This window comes from Crinia signifera, chromosome 1 (assembly GCF_055691185.1).
Source record: "Crinia signifera chromosome 1, ASM5569118v1, whole genome shotgun sequence".
Classification (NCBI taxonomy): domain Eukaryota; kingdom Metazoa; phylum Chordata; class Amphibia; order Anura; family Myobatrachidae; genus Crinia; species Crinia signifera.
Genome location: NC_139217.1, coordinates 148,096,268 through 148,114,761, shown reverse-complemented (window position 1 = coordinate 148,114,761; position 18,494 = coordinate 148,096,268). Strand labels below are relative to the sequence as shown.

The window sequence follows — 18,494 nt, the reverse complement described above, 5'->3', positions numbered from 1 at the left end:
ACACTATTATGTTCTCTCTCCATGCCCCAGTGGGTGGTAGGGTATGGAATATCGCCTGTCAGCACAAAAAAACATGAAAAACTCACGTCGACCTTTTGAATGTCAACCTTCCCATTGTTGACCTAATGCTTGTGTTGACATTCCAACCCTGTCGACCTTAGCCATGTCGACTTATTCCATGTGTCTACCTAAGCCCTGTCGACCTTTAGTGGTTGACCTTCGTAGTGTCGTCCTAGCAACCGTATCCCGAGGAAAGCTGGTGAGCTATATTTTGTTCATTACAAGGTATAGAAGCCATATGTGCATCATTGGTTTCTGGTAATGCGTTTCCTACAGCCACGAATAAGGATATATATATAGTTCCGCATACAGAGACCTGTAAAGCTGTGTGGAAAGAGATGCAGCAGAGATCTAATGCTGCATTGCAGGGAAGCTGGATGAGCAGATCTTCTGCACGCCCATCCGTTCCGTGCGTGTGCCTACGCTTGCAGGCAGGAATACTGCACATACAAACAATGACAGTGCTGACAGCAGAAAGCAGAACCAGGGCAATTAGTAACTCTGCAAAAGAAATCACAGATTATTGTTGCCCTTTTTTCATCTTCCTACAGCTGTCTTAAAAATAAGAATTCAGTGGATGACAATGTAGACATTGAGAATGTCATGATGTCGGCATGGTTAAAATGTTAACAAGCAATGTACCGGCATTCTCAATATGGCAACAGTTGTAATGTTGACATTGTCAGAATGTTGACATGAGGGTTAGGTTGTGGAGGAAGGTTATAGTTAGGCACTTGAGGGAGGGCTAGGGGTAGGAATTAGGGTTTTGTCAGAGGAACAGATGTCTGACCCATGAGTCCCATAACAGATGGGAGCCGCTGAAGCTGCCATGAGAAGGTAAAGTCAACTCTCGACCCCCAGGGGCAATGGTGCGATTTAGGCCTGTTTGAACAGGTCTGAATTTGCCCGCTGTCCGATTGTTTGTGTATTACACATGCGCATTGTCTTCAATGCTCATGCACTCAGACAGGCCATGAGCGCTTTAGTCAAATTGTTCTATTTGCAAGGCACACGCAACCTCATTGGCAGGGGTTGGGCATTGTGGGGTGGATCCCCAGCATTTCATGGGCGTGCCCACAAAACGGTGAGCGTGCCCAAGGAAATGATGGGAGTGTCCAGCCAAAAGCAGGTGTGTTTTTGACTGCTATGGGAAGCGCATGACGGTCACGCCCGCCCGGAAACAGCTGTTTGCTCGCAGCTGCCGAGGGAATCTAATGATTTTTTTCCTCTGAGCGGCTGAATGCAAATGGATGTGTACCCATACACATCCGTTTGCAGCCCTGCAAACCCCTTCATAACGTGGGATTTCGCAGGGCAGGGGACAGCATTTACCTGCTAGTTGGGCTTTGAACACTTGCAGCCCAGGGAGCAGGTCCGAATCGGCATTCAAACATGTTAACATTTCATCACTGTCTACATAAAGAATGTTGACACTATCAACGACGACACAACCATGTCGGCATTTATATGTTGACAATTTGGCTGTCAACATATGATACCCAACCCTTTCTGTGGTGACATGAACAACTCATGAAGATTTAGGAGCCACCTTACCTGTATATCTATACTATCTATCTTCATCCCTGCTCTACTGTAGCTTATGGGGCCTACACATGTAGTGATTAAGGGGTATTTTCTATGGGATCTCACCAGATTGCTTAGATGTGTATGGGCCATAGCAATAGCGATGTGTGGCCCCGCAAGTCGCTATCACCCCGGCAATTAATATCCTGCACGCTGGATAAATCTAGTTAATTGGCAGGGTCAGGGACAGTGTTCTTATAGAGAACACTGGCCCTGACAGATCACTCAGCAGCACATCACTGTGCAGCACTGTGTGCTGAGCATTCTGGGCCTTCTGAGTGACCTAACATCTTTCAGAACTCTCATCGCTACGTGTGTAGGCCCCATTACAGACTAAGTGGCATATGTATCATGGTTTTGTTTTCTTGAGAAACTTTTTGCATCTATTTGCTGCAATGTCTCCATATCTGTATCAAGAATGTGGGGCATATTCATTGTCAGATGCCTGTTCATTAACAGGAGCCTGTTGATGATTCAGTGTTCAATTAGCTGGGTTTCTTTACTTAGCTACCAAAATAATTGGTCATTTCTCTGGTGCGGGCACAGCTATGCCCACAATGCCTAATACTGCTACTGAAGAAGCAGCGTTACTTAATTTTGCTAATCATGGCCCACTGACTGCTAATGGTTGACCTGAGTTTATAGCATGCATTGCAGATGCAGTGGAGGAATCAGATTAAATCCTTCTCAAGCACATTCCCTATATGAAGGAGCAGGGGCTCCTGAAACACCATTTAAAGATTCCGCTGGGTACCGCAGGCAAACCCTGAAAACTAAAGAATCCTGGCTAGGCCCCCTTGTTTTGGAAAGTCACCCGTTCAGCATAGTTTGTATCCTTCGTCTTTATGCCGAACCATATTACAGTATGTTATTTGTAAGACAGCTCATCTGGTGAAGCATACTCATTATAATTTCAGCTCTCCTGTGGGGCACCTTCTCATCTGGAGCGGTTAAGTGATGTCTTGGGAAGGTTTTTAGAATACTCAGGTTTCCTTACAGGGGAAGATGGGTGCACCTGCGATAGCCCCTGGTACTTTGGACCTGGGGGAGGACTGAGCAGCCCAGCAGTTTTCTAACTGGGGTCACATTGATGTGAACAGTCAAGACAATACGCTAACAGCAGCCCCACTACTCCTTACTATATAAACATTGATGCCATTGGCTGCGCCTGAAAGTTAAGCTTTCAGGCACGCAATAAATCAAAATACCGCTGTCACATATTGCTGATTATTTCGGGAGGAAAACCTCTGTGGGGTGTGAGCAAGATTTTCCTGTCAATTAACTTGTATTATATTTACTCTGATGGAAAAGCATCTCAAGGTGCCCATACACGGTGCGATGCGCACAGTGGGTGAGATTTACTAAGATGCAAGTTGTTTTTCACATGGGATCTTGCTATGGGCAACCAATCACATTCTATCTATTATCTTTTAGAAGGTGCTAAACAAATGAGAAGTAGTTTCTGATTGGTTACCCATAGCAACATCCCATGTGAAATTCAACTCCCATCTTAATAAATTTCCCCCAGTGTTTTATACTAGATGGCATTGCATCTAGTTCAAAATGTATGTGATCTGCTAAAGCACCATGTGTTTTGAACTAGATGCGATGCAATCTAGTTTAAAAAGTGCGGGCAGCACATACTTTATGTGCTGTGCAATGGGATGTGTGCAGGAGTGCGCATCCCATCGCACCCACGCGTTGCACCAAAGTTTATCCCCCACAAATGCTTTACTCTTTGAAAGTTTATAAAGATTTTGTTTTCAATCTATTTGTGATAGGTTCACTGACATATGCATGTCTTTGCTGCTCATAAACCAGTAATAAGTGCTTATACCCTTGCCAGACAGTCCCTGAATACATTATGAGGCTGCTTTCCCTTTGCCTAACTTTTCTTAGCTTAGTCTTTTGCTTATTTTCGGAAAAAGATCTTCTACCCGCTCTCTGTAAGTTTTCCTCGAGTAAATGTGACTGATTGCTGCCTAACACAATTGTCTTATTTTACTTACTCCCTGAAGACATCAAAGTCATTATATTCTTTGTTGCATTCCAAGTTGCTTCGTTACAGCATGTATGTATATGTATATGTGTGTATATATATATATATATATATATATATATATATATATATATATATGTGTGTGTTGTTTTTTTATTATTATTTTTAGTATTATTATTTTCTTTAATTTTGCAGAGTGGCTTCACACCGTTACACATTGCTGCACACTATGGAAATGTAAATGTCGCCACACTTTTACTCAACAGAGGAGCCGCAGTGGATTTTACAGCAAGAGTAAGAATCCTTGTTTTAATAGTTGGAAGCAAGTTACAGTATGTTTCTTATATTATTAGATGAATTGTAAAAGTACAATGAAGAATTGTAAGTAATCTAAAAACGAAATATTAGTTCATATGAAAGACTTCTGGGAATGTAGCATGCTGTAAACCACAGAACTGAAAAGCTCAAATCATCACAATCTCATGCTGTAACAATCCCAAAACAACCCTGCCAATAGGTTAGATCTGCAAAGTTGTTATTATTATTATTATTATTATTATTATTATTATTATTGTTTACCACAAGGGTTCCACAGCGCCAATACATAAATGAGCAAAAATACAACAAAGTAAAGTATTAAAGTACAAGGCAATTTAGGACAAGTACATGGTAAATACATACAGATGTTGCAGGGGACAGTAATTATTAGGGTGGCAGAAATATATATATTCCAAGAAAAGCACTTGAGGAGAGAGGGCCCTGCTCGTGAGATCTTACCTTCTATGCTTTTGATTTCATTATTTAAACTAAAATGAATTGCAGAACCTGACGATTAGTGCAGAATATAAATCATTTGTGGGATTTCCATAAGATGTCTGTATACCTATTATCAATGTTTATATATCTATGGAAAAAGGTACCAGTACTAAAGTTACAAGTTGTAGCAAGATTTTAATAGCTGTAATAACCTGGACAATTCTTTAGGCACTTATGTTCATTTCTGAAAGTAAATGCTGTTTGCATTTATGGGTAATACTGACTCCATTGATAATCGCAATGCTTGTCGTCCAGTAGATTAGCTAGACCAGGAGTCCTCAAACTATTTTGACTGGGACCCCCATCATAAAATAAAAAAAATTACAGGACCCCATCAAGTTACTACAGAAGGTCATCATGTCACATGTGTAGTCAGCAGACAGCACATACATGGCAGCATTGTGGAAGCACTAAATGATGGGAGGAGTCTAAAATAACAGACGACTCAACAGATGTTCCAGTCTCCTTGAATCACTGACGGAGATTAGAAAAGTCATCAGCCTGATGGTCAGTAACATGGAGTCACAACCCCATGGTGAGAAGGTCGGGACCCACTTTGGGGTCAGGACCCACAGTTTGAGAACCGCTGAGCTAGACCATCAGCCAATTGGTGTATTGGGCCTAGGCCCCCTAACATGATTTTTTAGATATGTGGGTATCTTATTAGTGGATGCTACCTAGCACTAGTCTTTAGTTAGAGGATTTAAACTTTTGGGTTGGGTTTCAGATGCAAGGCGGGTTGATGGATTTGGGCAATTTTATATGTTCTCAATATTATTAACTACAGAATTCAAGACAGAATAGTTAGACTACAAATGGAGCTGTTGCTCATAGCAGCCAATCAGATGAATAAAATGTGCTGGCATATGATGGGTTACTATGGGCAATACCTCAACTTGGCTTCTCTAGAAGGCTTGTCTTCACCTAAGAGGCCTATGTACTAAGCCTTGGAGAGAGATAAAGTGGATGGAGACAAATGGAGGAATGTATTATACCCACACGATACGATATGTAGAAGTGTTCAAGACTTAATATCGACAAGAACATGTCTTCTGTTTTATCAATAAAACCCACAGTCCACAATGTCAAAGCCGATAAACACCTCATGGACATTGTAAGATTACATTTGAAGGCATAGCATTAAGGCAATACAACTACATTCTAGTTCAGTATATTGAATGGGACATTATGGAACAAATGTCACTTTCTATATAAAATAGAATTCATGTTGCTAGCATGGTCTTGCTTCCATATTACGTTTGTGAGGGAGATTTTAAACAGTATGTGCGAGTATGTGTGAATCGCAGGCCCCTGCTGGGACCGGAGACCCATAGCATTGGGTGGGGTGGGAGATCCCCTGACAACAAGCAAAACCTCTGGCAATGAGCAGGTACTATGGGGGGTGCTAGAAAGTTTTTTTTTGCCAGGCGGGTGCAAAATTTGTAGTTAAGCCATTGCACAAATCTAGCATGCTTACTATTGGTTATACAAATCCAGCATGCTTACTATTAGTTACAGGCATCTCCAGTGACTGCATCAATGGCTCTGTAAGTACAGTCAATTTGCTCTAGTCCCTTAGCAGCTCTCATGTTAAAGGAAGGATTAATACTTATTAGTTTGGAGAGAGGCTAGACTGGCATCCGAAGAACACGATATACATTATTTGTACTGTTACACCCATATGGGACATGAATGTGCCCAGTGCACTGATCATTTTACAATGTTCAGTGTTCAAAGATTCCCAGAAAAATAGTCTGGAGAACACGGGAGAAGATCTGACAGAGCAGGAAAATTCCCTGCAGCAATTTCTTAAACTATAATGAGCTCAGACATGCCTTTATGATGTAATTTAATATTCAGCCTATAATGGTAGCTGTAATGATAGAAATGTTCTAAAATTCCAAATAAAATAAAGTATATACAAAAGAAACGTACAAATGAATGGTAGGAAAGCCTGTTACTGCATGTCAGTAAGACGAGATTTTATTTTATTGCAGATAAATTTAGGGTAAAACTAATTTCTGGAATTATAGTCATGCACAGTATCAGAATCATATTTACCTTTTAATTTGGTGTGGTAGAACCATGGAGTAATGAGATGATAAAATGAAGAAGAGAGTTTTTTATTTGTGAACACATTGAACACTTCTTTTGTACATAACTCAGTTTATCCTCTATGTTATGCACTATTCACTTTTCAATGTAGTCCCCATCCCTTTCCACGCATTTGCGCCAATGCTTGACGAGTCGGGCAAACCCGTTGGTGAAGAAAGCTGGTGGTTGTTGTCGACACCAGGACTGAACGCCAGCTTTCATTTCATTGTCAGAGTTGAAGTGTTGACCCTTAAGGTTCTCTTTCATCTTTGGGAAGAGGGTTGCAGCGCCTGCAGCTCAAGGAGATTCTGCCACACCGGTCTTACAGCCCTGACTTTGCGCTCTGCAACTTTCACCTCATCCCAAAGATGAAAGAGCACTTTAAGGAGCAACAGTTCAACTCTGACAACTAGGTGAAATTTGCTGTTTGGTCCTGGTATTAACACTGTGGAGTGGATTCAGTTATGCACAGAATCCAATGGAACAGAAACTGGCGACTTGTGTGTGTGTGTGTGTGTGTGAACTGCAAAAGGAAGATTCTGCTAACAGCCTTCGGAGGTGCGGGCTGTATCTGCCTACTGGCAATATGCATTTTTGTGGCTAATCGTATCTGTCCCTGTATGTAGGGTAAAGGTCTAATATTTATGGTAATACATTTTAAACACTTTTAACATGTGACACATGGCATCTTTATGTAGTACTATGCCCTGTTTTTATAGGGAAAACATATTAAACGTCATTATGAGGAGAAGCGGTTTTCAGCACCTTCTATGTTACCTTCTCCACCTGTATGAAGGTGGAGAAGCAGACTCAGTGACAGGAGCACTATGTTCCCCTGTAGTTATCAGCGCTGCTATCTGCAAGATATCATACCATTAAGTGGGGGCGATATATGAATGGTCAGCGCTATCTATTTTGACAAATGCAGGTGTTGTGTCCCTATTGACAGCAATAGCAGTGAGATCCTGCACATGTGAACTGGTGCCAGCAAAGTGGAGAGACCCCGCTTCAACACTAGGCTGCAAGCAATGATAGGCATTGCCAAAAGGGGAGGTTCTCCCTCACCAGCAGCTGAGATGTTATTACATCACTGTGCTATTGCTTCCTGCTTCACCTCGGTAAAGAGGTCAAGCGGGAAGAGTCATACCGGCACGTTATGTGCCTATTTAATACAAGTACCCCTATGTTGGCAATCACCCACATCTGTTCTACAGTATATCCCTTCACTAATAAAATATTTCTTTATGATATCTGCCAGGTTTTCTATACATAATCATGCCATTTTAAAATAAGTGTGTATCATTGTATTACAATATGTTTAGTTGAAACTTTTATTTCTCTCGCAATGCAGAATGGGATTACCCCCTTGCACGTGGCATCCAAAAGAGGAAATACAAATATGGTGAAGTTATTGCTAGACCGTGGAGGCCAAATTGATGCCAAAACCAGGGTAAGATACATTTCAAAGTATTTAGTAATTTATTGACTTAAGTATTATTATTTTTCTCTAAACAATCTTTTAAGAACAACAAATTATCCATTCAAGGATTATCCATTCAACGTGGAGTTTTGAGCAGTTCTGTCACCTGTTTCAAGGCGTGTGTTCAGTGATTGTGTTGGATTGGTTTCTATTCTTTTTTTAATTTGTTTTATACGTCCTCTGAAAGGGATTTATATGATGCAAGTCAATAAACCAGACCATTTTATTTATCTGCTTATACTGCACTACTTACAGTATATTTACTTGGAAATGACAAGCAGTTATTGCTCATAGTCATTTTGCATTGTTCTAGATTGTATTTCATTTTGTACCAGAACATTATAACAGCTACCATTACTGCATATTAATAAAACATGACTAAAACCTCCACTTAAAGAAGTCCCAGTTGTTATTAGGCTCCTTCGTTACTGTAGTTGGAAACACAGGCATAGCTTTGGTGAATGCAGGGGTTACTGTTGCTATGGACCCGGAGGTTAAGGTGCCCAAGATCCAGGTTATATAGTTGCAAACCCATTTCCTGGAGTTATCCGCTAAGCAGTTGGGTCTGTACCATTGCCTAGCCTTCAGGGAGAGGTGTTTAGTGGATGTTATAATGGTGAGGGAGCACAGTAATATTGCAATTACAGTAGTTGTAATAATATTATTCTAATCCCCCCCCCCTTCCCCATATACTCATCATTATTTCCCCTTCCCCATCCCACCCCACACTATGCTCTCATTCTACCTTCCAAACCTCACACTGTGCTCCACTTACCTGTGAACGGGTGGATTTAGGGAGCAGGCCATCTACCTAGGCACATCAATGGCTGTTCTCACAATAACGTTGCTGCAACCTTATCCCCGTTGATGTCATGCCAGACAACAATGCTTCCAGACTGACAAAACTGTCGCAAATCATCCTCCACCGCCACCTCCCGCAGCACAGTATGCTGCCAACTGACACCTCCCCCCTCATGCCAAGTTGGTTGAAAAATAAAAGAATCCTGATACCAAAAATAATTATCACCTGACCTAGCAATGGAGTCTGTTGTACCTCCCACCCTGTAAGTGGCATCCAGAGAGGGGCTCCACTAAGTCAGCAACTATGGTATAAAATTTGCTTCAGTTATTATCATTTCATGTTCTGTAAATCAGAATTATTTTAGCCACAAAGATCTCTGGGGGTTACTTGTTGCAGTTAATTATGAGGGAATACATTACATTTTCTTTTCAAGAAAGCTGCAAAAGGAATCAAGGTAAACAGTTTCAGTTTTTTTTTAAATTAGGGGTAGTTACTGTCCATATACTTTAATCTCTCAATGACATTTCTTTAGCAAAATACATAGTAGCATACTTAATTATGTTATTAAAATATACTGTTTATTAAATATTATTTCCAATTTAAATAAAATATATTTTAGGTATTTTCTGAAACGATTAAAATGAAAGCACATCCAAATAATAAATTATTTAAAGATTTCTTATTTTCAACAGACCGGATTCAACTTATTCATTTATAATTAATTCTTGAACAGATTTATATCTTCATTATGTGGTAAATTATTTAAGTCATTTGAAATGCTGTCACTTTAGAAATGTTTTCACTTTTCATTACAATTGGAAGAGTGCGCTTAGTGCACGTTCAAATGGTGTCTAGAGTACCCACTTCCCTCCAGATGTGTCTAGACAAATGTGTTAAAAAGCAAGCACTTGGATAGTCATTTTGGAGGAGAAGCCATGTGCACATTGCAGCCATTAAAGAGCACTAAAAGGTATATTCTTGCTCAAAGAAACGGAACTGAAATGTACTAAAGCACCTACAGTATTTATTAAATTTTTTGGATGTGCCAATATATACCGAATTCATTCATATTTAGCAATCTACTTAACACCTTGGATAAGAGTCTCCTGCCATCGAAGAGCTCCTGATTCATGTTTGGCTAGCTACTGTAGTTTGCCAGAAGCCAAACACTGATGAACATTAATCATGAAGTGCTTCTGTGTTAAAAAGTAAAAGGAAGTGTTAAAAGTGAACAAAAATTGCATAGGGCTTCCTAAGCATAACCAGTCCTACAAAAATGCAGGAGAAAAATTGTGTGAGGTCTCTCTCTCTCTCTCTATATATATAAAACCAGCGCCAGGTTCTTGTACTATAACTTTATAGTATGCAAATTATAACTTCAATGCTGATTGAATGCCATGGGCAACTTCTTCACTGGCTCACTTCTCCAATCTTATCACTGCTTCATACATCTACCTCATAGTACCTTATATAGAATGCTGGGATAAGACACTGGTGATCCCATTTCAATACATGTATTTCTGATCCTTCACTCTAAGGAATTAAAGATTCATAAAGGGGTATACTATATGTCTAGTCACTTCAAAGAGTCAGGGAGACTGCTAATATTTCAGGGAGTCAAGTTTAGGGATGGCCATCGGTGCCTTTGCCATCGATGTCAAAAGTGCAACTGACCATCGATAGTGTAAAACTATTTAATGGGTGACCATCAATAGTTTTATATATGGATGTAGTTTTATATATGGATGGTCCTCTATTATGTTTCAGTGACTGGCCTGTGGGCCAATCAAAACATGTGGGTGGGGCTTCCTGAGTGTCATGGGCGGAGCTATGCTCTGTGTCCCGGCACTTAAAAAAAAAAAGAAGAAGAAGCAAAGCATCGGTTTTGCTGTGCCATCAATGTAGGAAAACCATCTGATTCTCCCCCATCGATGGCAAGAGTATTCAACATCGGCCATAAACCATCAATGATTTTGCATCGTTGATGGTCGATGCCCATTCCTAATCAAGTTGGCATGAACAGTATGCCTTAAATTGTACAAAGTTAATCCAGCAAATACAGCTGATAACTGAAAGTTCTATGACATCTCAAAGTCATAATGTTGTTCAAAAATCTGCCTATTGTAATTTTGCGACTGCAGATTAAGTGCTCGCGCACACATGCATGCGCAGATTACAAAGATTCAAAGATTAACGATTTTCAGTAATTAGCACATAAAGCTGAATAAGGCCCATAGTTCCCACCACAAAAGTTAAAAGTGAGAAAAATTATTACATATATTATATTTTTCCAAAATTATATTAATAGGAATTCTAAACATTATAGAATTCTGCAAATGCGTATAGGGGGTCTAGTTCAGCTTCAGATGTAGTTTTGCTAAAAACTCTGGGGCCGTCAAGCACAGGACAAAATAATTGTAATTGCATCGTAAAAATGAAGGCAGGCCAATGGATGCCATTGCTACCCTGTCATTTAGACTGTGGTCCCATAATTTTGGGATGCAACGTCAGTTTGAGCCTTTGTGCAGTTTGTGCTCAACAATTATCGATTTTCGCACAATAGCAGGGGTCCTTGCTGAATTAGCCCCATTATACTGTTTTTGTTGTGAATTTTGCAAATTTCCAAAAGATCAAATCGACCTGTAAAACATGTAAAAAAAATGTTCTCAAAGCTATAAGCACTGAAAATCAGATAATTACTAAAGGTCGGTTTTATAAATCGACAAACAAATAAACCAAAAATGTACTGACCATCCAACCCTGCAGGGGGGTTGGAGGCAGAGAAGACAGTGGTGACCAGCGATGGGAGGCCCTGCGGGTGGTGCTGCCAGATGGTGCGTTCACAGTGCAAATGCGGTGTGGGCAAGGCACCTCTGGTACACATCTAGTTACGGCCCTGGTGCTCAGTTTACACAATTGTTTACACAGTTATTGGACAAAATATAATTTGCCTGGTACTTGTGAGTTATCTGGGCTGCCGATTTTTTGATTGTATGCCTTAAGTTAAGGCATACAATCAGATGCGATGCGATGCGATATCGCATCGCATCGCATCGCATGCGATCATCGGATGCGATGACCCGATTTTTCCATAGGAATCAATGTTAAAATGGACTGAGTCCATTTTAACATGGAATTCAATGGGAAAAAGGGGTCCTTTTCATACCCCTACTATCCAAGTGGGCATGGAGTTGGATATAAACCTGTGGCGAGCGTAGCGAGCCACCGAGCCCGAAGCGTGGCGAGCGAAGCGAGCCCCGCGAGGGGACGGTATTCTGTGTCCCCTCGCGGGGCTCGCTACGCTCGCCACGCTTCGGGCTCGGTGGCTCGCTACGCTCGCCACAGGTTTATATCCAACTTCATGCCCACTTGGATAGTAGGGGTATGAAAAGGACCCCTTTTTCCCATTGAATTCCATGTTAAAATGGACTCAGTCCATTTTAATATTGATTCCTATGGAAAAATCGGGTCATCGCATCGCATCGCATCCGATGGTCGCATGCGATGCGATGCGATGTGCCCGATCCGACCCGATTTAGAAATCGGCAGCCCGGATAACTCACAAGTACCATTTGCCTCAAGTTTTCAAAAGTTATTTTCACATTCAATGTTGTCAGGGTGATGGTGCAATGGAAATACCATATCTATACGCTAAAGAGAAGTATTAGTTGTGCCTTGCTTTTATTCATGCATTAATTGTTTACCTAAATGAGTGTACAATTTGCTTATGGTGTCCTGTTTCATCTTTATCTCTGTTTCAGGATGGACTTACACCACTACACTGTGCAGCACGGAGTGGACACGACCCGGCTGTGGAGCTGCTTCTAGAAAGAGGAGCGCCACTACTTGCAAGGACAAAGGCATATATACTCATCTTTATACTTCCATTAAGCAAACTGAAGACTGTAATACAAAAGCTGCACTAAAACCTGCAGACTGAATATTGCTTGTGTGTGTGTGTATCACACATACACACACACATATGTATGTATGTATGTATGTGTGTATAGATAGATAGATAGATAGATAGATAGATAGATAGATAGATAGATAGAAGCAGGTGAGGCACTCGGGTACAAAAAGCCTGCAGACAATTCTTGCTTGGCAACGTTTCAGTTTTATTTGAAAACTTTTTTCAAGTTTTCAAATAAAACTGAAACGTTGCCAAGCAAGAATTGTCTGCAGGCTTTTTGTATCTACATTTACCTTATTGTGAGGGCACCAGAGCAAGCAACACACATCGTTTGGTGTGCCGGACCGCGCATATATATATATATATATATATATATATATATATATATATATATATATATATATAGCGAAAGAGAAATGAATGGCGGCACTCGTAGTCTTGGTGGTAAAACGACACTGGTCCCGGTCATTCCTGTTTGCTGTGCACGTTGGTGGACTGTTGTTGGCAAGCTGTTTGCTGTTTACTACTGTGTATGTGAGCCTACACTTTTAGTAAAATCTGTTTTTACTTAATGCTCATTACTGCGCTCCCTCTCCATTTTCTTTTGCATATATTCTATATATATATATATATATATATATATATATATATATATATATATATGGGTTCTGCTTTAGAAGGAGACATAGGAGTAAATTTACTAAAATGTGAGTTCTCTTGAAGATGGGATGTTGCCCATAGCAACCATTCAGATTCTACTTATTTATTTATCACATTTTAGAAGATAATATATATAATCTGATTGGTTGTTATGGGCAACATCCCAACCTCAGGAGAACTCCCATCTTTGTAAATGTACCCTTTAGGGAGGTATTCAATCCCGGCCAATATTTAAGCCAGGTGGAAATATCTGACATTTCTGAAAAAGAATAGGTCAAATTGACATTCGTCCTGTTTAATGTCAGGTCTGGTTTTCTGACTATTAGAATAGATTCCGACAATCTGAAACTCTGTGGATCATCGATAACTGCCTCGGATTTATCAATCCAGCAGCCGATTTCAACAATGCAGATTCCACTTAAACAAAGTTAAATTTGCATGAGGGGAGTCTATCCGAATACCGATGGCCGATATTTTGCCATACTGTACATTAGAAAGACCGGTCATGATTGTGTCCAATTTCCCTTCAACTCCCCGGCTGTCCTTGGTGGTTCTGCTCACATCTGCTGTGTTTTGCCATTATTAAATAGCCCGAATGCAGCAATCCTCTGAAAACTGTTTTCAGAGTAGTAACATATTTGTGCAAAAGGACGTCCATCGCTCTTTTCAGTCGCCCGCACATCTGCCACAGGAAACTTCTGCGGCTCCCAGCATCTTCACTGCCACGGGCCGCCCAGAAACTGCACCTCTCTTCTCTGCTAGTCAGGGAGGGAGTGTCGCATGACTCTGGTTGTATGAGCCATCTAAAGACAAATTGCATGTGCTTAAAAAGCACATGCAATCTGCTCCCAATCCCAACTGATCTGACGTGCATCACATCAGATCAAAGGACCATTCCTCCAATCTCCCGAGGCCGGCATTGTATGATTGTGCACAGGATGTCCATTGAGATTGTATGATTTGGTGCAATGTCTTTCTGATGTATGGCCACCTTAAGAGTTCTTACCTTATTTATCAGGAACATAGTGAAAAAAATGTTTACGTTTTCAAATGATTTATGGTGTTTCCTGCATTAAAGGAAACAATGGTTTTGAATTGTGTGATTGATAAATTGGCTAATGTCGTGGTTTTCTTTTGTTTTGGTGTAGAATGGACTGTCCCCACTTCACATGGCTGCTCAAGGGGATCACGTGGACTGTGTCAAACACCTACTGCAGCACAAGGCCCCTGTGGATGATGTCACCCTGGATTATCTGACAGCCTTGCATGTTGCAGCACATTGTGGGCACTACCGAGTAACCAAACTTCTCCTTGACAAGAGGGCAAACCCTAATGCCCGTGCCCTGGTAATGTTACCTTAGTATTTCTACTCTAGAGAAAATATTCAATTGCTTTCATATGTCAGTAGTAGCACATTTTGTCATTTAGAATAAAACAATGTTGCTTTTCATCATTTCAAATAACTGCAAAAGTACATTAAACATAGTAGTTAGCGGAAAGCTGTGTACTGTATGTGATATGCTGTTTTTAGATTACCACAATTACAACGGTCTTGACACTGTTTGGAATAAGTGATGGGATTTGTGGCTGTATGTAAGTTCATAAAATATTGGGTAAATGTAATGTATAGTATTATTACTATGTATTATTATTATTATTATTATTATTATTATTATTATTCCCTTAAGGATTTTGAATTGGATTTGGAAGGCAGACTTCATAGTCTATGGATGTTTTCTCAGCTGGTTGACACCATTCGACACTGGAATTTTACTTCTTTGCTCTCCCATTTTATTTCTATTCTTTCCCTAAACACAAGTTAGCTGGGTTTTTATTCAGTATTTACGCACTGTAGTAGACAAACTACATTTCTGCGCCATGTTAGGACCACACATTGCGCTCTTCTTACATCTTCCTAGGATGTTGCCATGAAGTGGCTAATTTATTTATTTATTAACAGGTTTTTATATAGGGCACACAAATTCCGCAGCGCTTTACAGAGCATAGTTATGGGCAAAAACACATACCGAATTACAGTACAAGACAGTTTATGACAAGTACATGGTTAATATGGATAGTTGCAACAGAGGACAGGACACTGAAGCAATCATCAGGGTGGCAGAGGTTTATATATTGTAAGAAAGGCACATAAGGAGAGAGGGCCCTGCTCGTGAGAGCTTACATTCTAAAGGGGAAGGTTAGACAGACTGGGGTGACATACTGTAGAAGGGAAAGAAGTGGGCATAAACAGGTTAGGATGAGAGATGGTCAAGTTTTATGCAGGGGGGTGGGAAGAGGTCAGCTATGAAGGACAAGATAAGACTGGTGCACCTAGATACCAGAGATGCCAAAACACTGTCTTTATCATACTGTACATTATATAAGCTACCATACCATTATAAAATGTATGTATTGAATATTTAGACTGCTGGGGTTATTTTTTATTGTGCCATGAGATTATTACATTGGGCCTAAATCATGTTTGTACACATGACCAATTCTCATGCAATAGAGCCATTATCAGCAGACTGCATTGCAGACTGTGCACGTGCGACAGTCACAATGTGCATGTGTGGATTTGCTGCTGTGATCCTGCTCACAATGAGGATTTCATGAAAAAGTGATTGATGGGAAGTGACCATTTCAGGGTGGTTGGGGAAATGCAGGACTGTCCTGGCCATTTACGGGTCGTGCACTGACAGCCGCAAGCTTGTGCACAAAACATGAAATCTAGGTTGCTACTACTGTGTCACGTTCAGCCATAGACCAACCCTTATCTCAGATGTTCCACATTTTGGCATGTAAGTCGCGAATGTGTACACAATTGCGATTCAACTTGCGATGGTACTGTGGGCACCTCTTTTTTTATTCCAGGAACACATCTTCTCGAATATTAGTAGTCCCATTGCATAGAAAATCGCAATTGCATTTGCATACAAACATGCATTAGGCCCTATGTACAGTCGTAAATTACAATAAGATTATGCAGATTTAAAATGACATCACAAACGGAAAATGAACAGAAATTCTGGAAATAAGCAGCACAGTTTGGCACAAATTGATTGTTTTTTATAGTTTAACCAATAAGGTACGAAAAGTTACCACAAAATATAAAATATGGAATTATATTGCACTGAATTGTATTTAATGTACACAAAATGTCACCATAATGATTTAACAATACTTACAATGTTTGCTGCAAGCTTGTATGAATATAAACATGTGAACATTGCATGAGCTGCCTGCTCCAATAGATTAGTTCACTTTGCACCTCACAGGTGATAGTTTATTGGCAGTGGTCACCTACCTGATAGAGCGAGCATTGGAGGCTATGGTAGCTGGTAAATGGGAACTTGTATCGTTCTGTCACATTAAGAGAATTTTAAAATGCAAACTCCTGGGCTACTAAAGGATGACCAGCAAACTGTGGCCTATTGGGTGCTGATTGGAGATTACAATAATGTGATCTACCATAACTGGGAAGTAAGGGACTCCACAAGATGATACCAATGGTGTATTTGGCCTTCTGAAACATGTGTGTGTTCTTTCTAGCAGTGGCCACCTGCTGGTAGTAGCAGATCATCATTGTACACTATGAGAATACCTCCCTAAAGCCAGCATACATTCTTGTACTGTATATTCCACTCCTTGTGAGACATGCATGATTTGCAGGGTGTGCATGAGTTGCTAACAAGTTGTTTCTCTGAACAGAATGGTTTTACTCCATTGCACATTGCCTGCAAGAAAAACCGTATCAAAGTTATGGAGCTGCTAGTGAAATATGGGGCTTCAATCCAGGCTATAACTGAGGTAGAACAGGTTTTCATAACTTCCAGAATCATCAAACCATTTCCTGCTTTCTCCTGTCCTGTTTCTGTGTCTCTCCTATTCACTGTCATCTCTCCCTATTCTCTCACACACCTGCTTAGCTGTACTTCTAGAAGCCCCCTCGGTCTTGTGCAGGGGAGTAAAATGCCTGTTGGTTTATTTCACAGTCTGGTCTCACTCCAATACATGTGGCTGCATTCATGGGCCACTTGAACATAGTCCTCCTTCTGCTGCAGAATGGAGCCTCTCCAGATGTCACTAACATTGTGAGTATGTCTTAAAAATAAACAAAATAACCAGAGTTCATGTATATATTATAGGCTGCTTGAGAATTACTGTATCATTTCACCAACTAGGCTTTTCTATGTGAGATAAACAGTCTAACCTGTTGATGTGCACGTCATTGGGTGTATTTTGCCATGCAGAAAATTCACTTACAGCGTTCATCTGATCTGTCTGTCTGTGTCCAGATATAGCCACTAAACAGGCCTTTCCCAATTGTGTGACTTAACTCTAAGGGGTCACACATCAGAGCGCAAGCAAATTACTATAGGGTAAAAACAAATACCAATGTGGACCAGCTCATGTAACCAACTTACTTTTATCTAGATGTCTAAGCATTTCTATGTTACTCATTGGTTGGCTAAGAGTTGAGTGTACTCATGTGTGCAAATATCATGTTTCTGTCTTGTGCGCTTTCAATAATCCATTGAAACTGTGTCTTACTGGAGAGGCATTTATCTGAAAGGATTACTTTATCTGCAGCTTAAAAACTCATGGGGAGATTTATCAAAGGTTGGAGAGAGGTAAGTGTAGAGAAATAATCAACCAATCAGCTTCTGTCATTTTATAGGCAGTGTATGCAATAAAATGACAGAAGCTGATTAGATGCAGATTGGTTGGTACTGTGTGTACTTTAAGCCTCTCTACTTCATCTCTGTACAAACTTTGGGAGCCCCCTCATTATGAATAATTTAGAAAAGCAGAAGTCGGTGTACGGCCACCAAGGCTTACTCACTCAGCTGCCCAGATGCAGTAGATCTAGTAGCTTTGCAACGATTATGAGAACTATGGGGGTTATTCAGTATGGTTCTCAAAGCAAAATCTTTCTCTAATTGGAAAAACCATGTGCACTGCAGGTGAGGCAGATGTAACATTTGCAGAGAGATTTAGATATAGGTGGGATGTGTTCAAACTCAAATCTAAATTGCAGTATAAACATAAAGCAGACAGTATTTACTATGCACAGAAATGAAAT

The 18,494-nt window shown here is 40.4% G+C and overlaps 1 protein-coding gene across 39 annotated transcripts in view; it reads left to right on the top strand.

Annotated features, from left to right (window-relative positions):
- ANK2 (ankyrin 2) overlaps window positions 1–18,494 on the top strand; it is a 486,040-nt gene that overhangs the window by 344,360 nt on the left and 123,186 nt on the right. For 30 of the 39 annotated variants that reach the window (XM_083174515.1, XM_083174496.1, XM_083174502.1 and 27 more), the window contains 6 exons: window positions 3,839–3,937; window positions 7,905–8,003; window positions 12,597–12,695; window positions 14,557–14,754; window positions 17,120–17,218; window positions 17,404–17,502. In XM_083174515.1, the coding sequence (XP_083030641.1) occupies window positions 3,839–3,937; window positions 7,905–8,003; window positions 12,597–12,695; window positions 14,557–14,754; window positions 17,120–17,218; window positions 17,404–17,502 (693 nt within the window). The remainder of the gene's footprint in view (window positions 1–3,838; window positions 3,938–7,904; window positions 8,004–12,596; window positions 12,696–14,556; window positions 14,755–17,119; window positions 17,219–17,403; window positions 17,503–18,494) is intronic. The other 9 variants (XM_083174528.1, XM_083174512.1, XM_083174530.1 and 6 more) reach the window with 2 other exon arrangements.